This window comes from Salmo salar, chromosome 13 (assembly GCF_965601325.2).
Source record: "Salmo salar chromosome 13, fSalSal1, whole genome shotgun sequence".
NCBI lineage: Eukaryota > Metazoa > Chordata > Actinopteri > Salmoniformes > Salmonidae > Salmo > Salmo salar.
This window is the reverse complement of record NC_138303.1, coordinates 113,058,900-113,067,500: the sequence shown is the minus strand read 5'-3', so window position 1 is coordinate 113,067,500 and position 8,601 is coordinate 113,058,900. Positions and strand designations below refer to the sequence as shown.

The 8,601-nt window shown below is 47.1% G+C and overlaps 1 protein-coding gene across 3 annotated transcripts in view; it reads right to left on the bottom strand.

Annotated features, from left to right (window-relative positions):
- Window positions 1–8,601, bottom strand: part of LOC106568583 (sorting nexin-30) — an 83,621-nt gene that overhangs the window by 8,466 nt on the left and 66,554 nt on the right. The window contains exon 8 of one of the 3 annotated variants that reach the window (XM_045692691.2): window positions 6,576–6,731. In XM_045692691.2, coding sequence (XP_045548647.2) covers window positions 6,576–6,731 — 156 coding nt within the window. The other 2 variants (XM_045692692.2, XM_082960612.1) reach the window with 2 other exon arrangements.

Genomic DNA, 8,601 nt, shown 5'->3' with positions numbered 1-8,601 from the left:
AGTGTTGGAGTCTGTCCCTGGCTATCTGTAAATAATGAGTGATGGAGTCTGTCCCTGGCTATCTGTAAATAATGAGTGTTGGAGTCTGTCCCTGGCTATCTGTAAATAATGAGTGTTGGAGTCTGTCCCTGGCTATCTGTAAATAATGAGTGTTGGAGTCTTTCCCTGGCTATCTGTAAATAATGAGTGGTGGAGTCTGTCCCTGGCTATCTGTAAATAATGAGTGTTGGAGTCTGTTCCTTGCTATCTGTAAATAATGAGTGTTGGAGTCTGTCCCTGGCTATCTGTAAATAATGAGTGGTGGAGTCTGTCCCTGGCTATCTGTAAATAATGAGTGTTGGAGTCTGTCCCTGGCTATCTGTAAATAATGAGTGTTGGAGTGTTGGAGTCTGTCCCTGGCTATCTGTAAATAATGAGTGTTGGAGTCTGTCCCTGGCTATCTGTAAATAATGAGTGTTGGAGTCTGTCCCTGGCTATCTGTAAATAATGAGTGTTGGAGTCTGTCCCTGGCTATCTGTAAATAATGAGTGTTGGAGTGTTGGAGTGTGTCCCTGGCTATCTGTAAATAATGAGTGTTGGAGTCTGTCCCTGCCTATCTGTAAATAATGAGTGTTGGAGTGTTGGAGTCTGTCCCTGGCTATCTGTAAATAATGAGTGTTGGAGTGTTGGAGTCTGCCCCTGGATATCTGTAAATAATGAGTGTTGGAGTCTGTCCCTGGCTATCTGTAAATAATGACTGTTGGAGTCTGCCCCTGGCTATCTGTAAATAATGAGTGTTGGAGTCTGTCCCTGGCTATCTGTAAATAATGAGTGTTGGAGTCTGTCCCTGGCTATCTGTAAATAATGAGTGTTGGAGTCTGTTCCTTGCTATCTGTAAATAATGAGTGTTGGAGTCTGTCCCTGGCTATCTGTAAATAATGAGTGGTGGAGTCTGTCCCTGGTTATCTGTAAATAATGAGTGTTGGAGTCTGTCCCTGGCTATCTGTAAATAATGAGTGTTGGAGTCTGTCCCTGGCTATCTGTAAATAATGAGTGTTGGAGTCTGTCCCTGGCTATCTGTAAATAATGAGTGTTGGAGTCTGTCCCTGCCTATCTGTAAATAATGAGTGTTGGAGTGTTGGAGTCTGTCCCTGGCTATCTGTAAATAATGAGTGTTGGAGTGTTGGAGTCTGCCCCTGGATATCTGTAAATAATGAGTGTTGGAGTCTGTCCCTGGCTATCTGTAAATAATGACTGTTGGAGTCTGCCCCTGGCTATCTGTAAATAATGAGTTTTGGAGTCTGTCCCTGGCTATCTGTAAATAATGAGTGTTGGAGTGTGCCCCTGGCTATCTGTAAATAATGAGTGTTGGAGTCTGTCCCTGACTATCTGTAAATAATGAGTGTTGGAGTCTGTCCCTGGCTATCTGTAAATAATGAGTGTTGGAGTCTGCCCCTGGCTATCTGTAAATAATGAGTGTTGGAGTCTGTCCCTGGCTATCTGTAAATAATGAGTGTTGGAGTCTGTCCCTGGCTATCTGTAAATAATGAGTGTTGGAGTCTGTCCCTGGCTATCTGTAAATAATGAGTGTTGGAGTCTGTCCCTGGCTATCTGTAAATAATGAGTGTTGGAGTCTGTCCCTGGCTATCTGTAAATAATGAGTGTTGGAGTCTGTCCCTGGCTATCTGTAAATAATGACTGTTGGAGTCTGTCCCTGGCTATCTGTAAATAATGACTGTTGGAGTCTGTCCCTGGCTATCTGTAAATAATGAGTTTTGGAGTCTGTCCCTGGCTATCTGTAAATAATGAGTGTTGGAGTCTGTCCCTGGCTATCTGTAAATAATGAGTGATGGAGTCTGTCCCTGGCTATCTGTAAATAATGACTGTTGGAGTCTGTCCCTGGCTATCTGTAAATAATGAGTGTTGGAGTCTGTCCCTGGCTATATGTAAATAATGAGTGTTGGAGTCTGTCCCTGGCTATCTGTAAATAATGACTGTTGGAGTCTGTCCCTGGCTATCTGTAAATAATGACTGTTGGAGTCTGTCCCTGGCTATCTGTAAATAATGAGTTTTGGAGTCTGTCCCTGGCTATCTGTAAATAATGAGTGTTGGAGTCTGTCCCTGGCTATCTGTAAATAATGAGTGTTGGAGTCTGTCCCTGGCTATCTGTAAATAATGAGTGTTGGAGTCTGTCCCTGGCTATCTGTAAATAATGAGTGTTGGAGTGTGCCCCTGGCTATCTGTAAATAATGAGTGTTGGAGTCTGTCCCTGGCTATCTGTAAATAATGAGTGTTGGAGTCTGTTCCTTGCTATCTGTAAATAATGAGTGTTGGAGTCTGTCCCTGGCTATCTGTAAATAATGAGTGGTGGAGTCTGTCCCTGGCTATCTGTAAATAATGAGTGTTGGAGTCTGTCCCTGGCTATCTGTAAATAATGAGTGTTGGAGTGTTGGAGTCTGCCCCTGGATATCTGTAAATAATGAGTGTTGGAGTCTGTCCCTGGCTATCTGTAAATAATGAGTGGTGGAGTCTGTCCCTGGCTATCTGTAAATAATGAGTGTTGGAGTCTGTCCCTGGCTATCTGTAAATAATGAGTGTTGGAGTCTGTCCCTGGCTATCTGTAAATAATGAGTGTTGGAGTCTGTCCCTGGCTATCTGTAAATAATGAGTGTTGGAGTCTGTCCCTGCCTATCTGTAAATAATGAGTGTTGGAGTCTGTCCCTGGCTATATGTAAATAATGAGTGGTGGAGTCTGTCCCTGGCTATCTGTAAATAATGAGTGTTGGAGTCTGTCCCTGGCTATCTGTAAATAATGAGTGTTGGATGGTGGAGTGTGTCCCTGGCTATCTGTAAATAATGAGTGTTGGAGTCTGTTCCTTGCTATCTGTAAATAATGAGTGTTGGAGTCTGTCCCTGGCTATCTGTAAATAATGAGTGTTGGAGTCTGTCCCTGGCTATCTGTAAATAATGAGTGTTGGAGTCTGTCCCTGGCTATCTGTAAATAATGAGTGTTGGAGTCTGTCCCTGCCTATCTGTAAATAATGAGTGTTGGAGTCTGTCCCTGGCTATATGTAAATAATGAGTGGTGGAGTCTGTCCCTGGCTATCTGTAAATAATGAGTGTTGGAGTCTGTCCCTGGCTATCTGTAAATAATGAGTGTTGGATGGTGGAGTGTGTCCCTGGCTATCTGTAAATAATGAGTGTTGGAGTCTGTTCCTTGCTATCTGTAAATAATGAGTGTTGGAGTCTGTTCCTTGCTATCTGTAAATAATGAGTGTTGGAGTCTGTCAGGTAGCCTAGTGGTTAGAGTGTAGAGGAGGCAGGTAGCCTAGTGGTTAGAGTGTAGAGGAGGCAGGTAGCCTAGTGGTTAGAGTGGAGGGGAGGTAGGTAGCCTAGTGGTTAGAGTGTAGGGGAGGCAGGTAGCCTAGTGGTTAGAGTGTAGAGGAGGCAGGTAGCCTAGTGGTTAGAGTGTAGGGGAGGTAGGTAGCCTAGTGGTTAGAGTGTAGGGGAGGCAGGTAGCCTAGTGGTTAGAGTGTAGAGGAGGCAGGTAGCCTAGTGGTTAGAGTGTAGAGGAGGCAGGTAACCTAGTGGTTAGAGTGTAGAGGCGGCAGGTAGCCTAGTGGTTAGAGTGTAGGGGAGGCAGGTAGCCTAGTGGTTAGAGTGTAGAGGCGGCAGGTAGCCTAGTGGTTAGAGTGTGGTGGTGGCAGGTAGCCTAGTGGTTAGAGTGTAGAGGAGGCAGGTAGCCTAGTGGTTAGAGTGTAGAGGAGGCAGGTAGCCTAGTGGTTAGAGTGTAGGGGAGGCAGGTAGCCTAGTGGTTAGAGTGTAGAGGCGGCAGGTAGCCTAGTGGTTAGAGTGTAGTGGTGGCAGGTAGCCTAGTGGTTAGAGAGTAGAGGTGGCAGGTAGCCTAGTGGTTAGAGTGTAGAGGTGGCAGGTAGCCTAGTGGTTAGAGTGTAGAGGTGGCAGGTAGCCTAGTGGTTAGAGTGTAGAGGTGGCAGGTAGCCTAGTGGTTAGAGTGTAGAGGAGGCAGGTAGCCTAGTGGTTAGAGTGTAGAGGAGGCAGGTAGCCTAGTGGTTAGAGTGTAGGGGAGGCAGGTAGTCTAGTGGTTAGAGTGTAGAGGAGGCAGGTAGACTAGTGGTTAGAGTGTAGAGGTGGCAGGTAGTCTAGTGGTTAGAGTGTAGAGGAGGCAGGTAGCCTAGTGGTTAGAGTGTAGAGAAGGCAGGTAGCCTAGTGGTTAGAGTGTAGAGGTGGCAGGTAGCCTAGTGGTTAGAGTGTAGAGGAGGCAGGTAGCCTAGTGGTTAGAGTGTAGAGGAGGCAGGTAGTCTAGTGGTTAGAGTGTAGGGGAGGCAGGTAGTCTAGTGGTTAGAGTGGAGGGGTGGCAGGTAGCCTAGTGGTTAGAGTGTAGGGGAGGCAGGTAGCCTAGTGGTTAGAGTGTAGAGGAGGCAGGTAGCCTAGTGGTTAGAGTGTAGGGGAGGCAGGTAGTCTAGTGGTTAGAGTGGAGGGGTGGCAGGTAGCCTAGTGGTTAGAGTGTAGGTTCGGCAGGTAGCCTAGTGGTTAGAGTGTAGAGGCGGCAGGTAGCCTAGTGGTTAGAGTGTAGAGGAGGCAGGTAGTCTAGTGGTTAGAGTGTAGGGGAGGCAGGTAGCCTAGTGGTTAGAGTGTAGAGGTGGCAGGTAGCCTAGTGGTTAGAGTGTAGAGGAGGCAGGTAGCCTAGTGGTTAGAGTGTAGAGGAGGCAGGTAGCCTAGTGGTTAGAGTGTAGAGGAGGCAGGTAGCCTAGTGGTTAGAGTGTAGAGGAGGCAGGTAGCCTAGTGGTTAGAGTGTAGGGGAGGCAGGTAGCCTAGTGGTTAGAGTGTAGAGGAGGCAGGTAGCCTAGTGGTTAGAGTGTAGAGGAGACAGGTAGCCTAGTGGTTAGAGTGTAGAGGAGGCAGGTAGCCTAGTGGTTAGAGTGTAGAGGAGGCAGGTAGCCTAGTGGTTAGAGTGTAGGGGCGGCAGGTAGCCTAGCGGTTAGAGTGTAGGGGCGGCAGGTAGCCTAGTGGTTAGAGGTAGTAGAGGTACTAGAGGTACAGGAGGAAGTAGAGGTACTACAGGAGGATGTAGAGGTACTACAGGAGGTACTACAGGGGGTAGTAGAGGTACTACAGGAGGTACTACAGGGGGTAGTAGAGGTACTACAGGAGGAAGTAGAGGTACTACAGGGGGTAGTAGAGGTACTACAGGAGGTACTAGAGGAGGAAGTAGAGGTACTAGAGGAGGAAGTAGAGGTACTACAGGGGGTAGTAGAGGTACTACAGGAGGTACTAGAGGAGGAAGTAGAGGTACTAGAGGAGGAAGTAGAGGTACTAGAGGAGGAAGTAGAGGTACTAGAGGAGGAAGTAGAGGTACTAGAGGAGGTACTAGAGGAGGAAGTAGAGGTACTACAGGAGGTACTAGAGGAGGAAGTAGAGGTACTACTGGAGGTACTAGAGGAGGAGGTAGAGGTACTACAGGAGGTAGTAGAGGTACTAGAGGAGGTAGTAGAGGTACTACAGGAGGTAGTAGAGGTACTAGAGGAGGTACTACAGGAGGTACTAGAGGAGGAAGTAGAGGTACTAGAGGAGGAAGTAGAGGTACTAGAGGAGGTAGTAGAGGTACTAGAGGAGGAAGTAGAGGTACTAGAGGAGGTAGTAGAGGTACTAGAGGAGAAAGTAGAGGTACTAGAGGAGGAGGTAGAGGTACTAGAGGAGGTAGTAGAGGTACTAGAGGAGGTAGTAGAGGTACTAGAGGAGGAAGTAGAGGTACTAGAGGAGGAAGTAGAGGTACTAGAGAGACTAGAGAAGAAATAAGAGCTGAGACCATTTTCTTCTAGTTGACCTATGATCACCTGGGTTACACCAAGAAAACCATGACAAACCATTTACCATGGTCAAGATAAGGTCTGGGTTGGGTTTAAGATTTTGGTAAGGGACAATTAGATATATTATAACAAAAAGGCAGTGGGTCATCTCCCCTCTTACCTTCTCATAGTACTGGATGTTGTGGTCTGCCCTCTTACCTTCTCATAGTCCTGGATGTTGTGGTCGGCCCTCTTACCTTCTCATAGTACTGGATGTTGTGGTCGGCCCTCTTACCTTCTCATAGTACTGGATGTTGTGGTCGGCCCTCTTACCTTCTCATAGTACTGGATGTTGTGGTCGGCCCTCTTACCTTCTCATAGTACTGGATGTTGTGGTCGGCCCTCTTACCTTCTCATAGTACTGGATGTTGTGGTCGGCCCTCTTACCTTCTCATAGTCCTGGATGTTGTGGTCGGCCCTCTTACCTTCTCATAGTACTGGATGTTGTGGTCGGCCCTCTTACCTTCTCATAGTACTGGATGTTGTGGTCGGCCCTCTTACCTTCTCATAGTCCTGGATGTTGTGGTCGGCCCTCTTACCTTCTCATAGTACTGGATGTTGTGGTCGGCCCTCTTACCTTCTCATAGTACTGGATGTTGTGGTCGGCCCTCTTACCTTCTCATAGTACTGGATGTTGTGGTCGGCCCTCTTACCTTCTCATAGTACTGGATGTTGTGGTCGGCCCTCTTACCTTCTCATAGTCCTGGATGTTGTGGTCGGCCCTCTTACCTTCTCATAGTACTGGATGTTGTGGTCGGCCATGCCAGTGAGTAGCTGTCTGAAGTCTTGTCTCTTGTTGTTTTGCCAGCGGTCCCAGTCTGACTTCAGGTCAGCATTGCAACACTCCACTCTGTCATGGCACTTCTCCACGTCTGTAGGCACCTGCTGTAGGGAGGGGACAGGAAACAGAACTAATCACCTGCTGTAGGGAGGGGACAGGAAACAGAACTAATCACCTGCTGTAGAGAGGGGACAGGAAACAGAACTAATCACCTGCTGTAGGGAGGGGACAGGAAACAGAACTAATCACCTGCTGTAGGGAGGGGACAGGAAACAGAACTAAGCACCTGCTGTAGGGAGGGGACAGGAAACAGAACTAAGCACCTGCTGTAGGGAGGGGACAGGAAACAGAACTAATCACCTGCTGTAGGGAGGGGACAGGAAACAGAACTAAGCGCCTGCTGTAGGGAGGGGACAGGAAACAGAACTAATCACCTGCTGTAGGGAGGGGACAGGAAACAGAACTAATCACCTGCTGTAGGGAGGGGACAGGAAACAGAACTAATCACCTGCTGTAGGGAGGGGACAGGAAACAGAACTAATCACCTGCTGTAGGGAGGGGACAGGAAACAGAACTAATCACCTGCTGTAGAGAGGGGACAGGAAACAGAACTAAGCACCTGCTGTAGGGAGGGGACAGGAAACAGAACTAAGCACCTGCTGTAGGGAGGGGACAGGAAACAGAACTAAGCACCTGCTGTAGGGAGGGGACAGGAAACAGAACTAATCACCTGCTGTAGGGAGGGGACAGGAAACAGAACTAATCACCTGCTGTAGGGAGGGGACAGGAAACAGAACTAATCACCTGCTGTAGGGAGGGGACAGGAAACAGAACTAATCACCTGCTGTAGGGAGGGGACAGGAAACAGAACTAAGCACCTGCTGTAGGGAGGGGACAGGAAACAGAACTAAGCACCTGCTGTAGGGAGGGGACAGGAAACAGAACTAATCACCTGCTGTAGGGAGGGGACAGGAAACAGAACTAAGCACCTGCTGTAGGGAGGGGACAGGAAACAGAACTAAGCACCTGCTGTAGGGAGGGGACAGGAAACAGAACTAATCACCTGCTGTAGGGAGGGGACAGGAAACAGAACTAATCACCTGCTGTAGGGAGGGGACAGGAAACAGAACTAATCACCTGCTGTAGGGAGGGGACAGGAAACAGAACTAATCACCTGCTGTAGGGAGGGGACAGGAAACAGAACTAAGCACCTGCTGTAGGGAGGGGACAGGAAACAGAACTAAGCACCTGCTGTAGGGAGGGGACAGGAAACAGAACTAATCAAGGCACTACAGGGCATGTGGCTACGCTCTGAACACATTACAATGGGCATAGCATTACGCAAAAATAGTCTAAATGAATAGTTAGGGAAAAACATAGATTGTTAGCATTAGCATTGACAGTATACAGAGTTGTAAGTTAATCAAATAAAATTTTAAGTACATTGTTATAGCTAGGTAATGACCATATAGACAGCACAAACAGATCTGAGACCAGGCTAGGAAATGACCATAGGAGTTGATAAATAAACGAAACATATCTGAGACCAGGCTAGGAAATGACCATAGGAGTTGATAAATAAACAAAACATATCTGAGACCAGGCTAGGAAATGACCATAGGAGTTGATAAATAAACAAAACATATCTGAGACCAGGCTAGGAAATGACCATAGGAGTTGATAAATAAACAAAACATATCTGAGACCAGGCTAGGAAATGACCATAGGAGTTGATAAATAAACGAAACATATCTGAGACCAGGCTAGGAAATGACCATAGGAGTTGATAAATAAACAAAACATATCTGAGACCAGGCTAGGAAATGACCATAGGAGTTGATAAATAAACAAAACATATCTGAGACCAGGCTAGGAAATGACCATAGGAGTTGATAAATAAACAAAACATATCTGAGACCAGGCTAGGAAATGACCATAGGAGTTGATAAATAAACAAAACATATCTGAGACCAG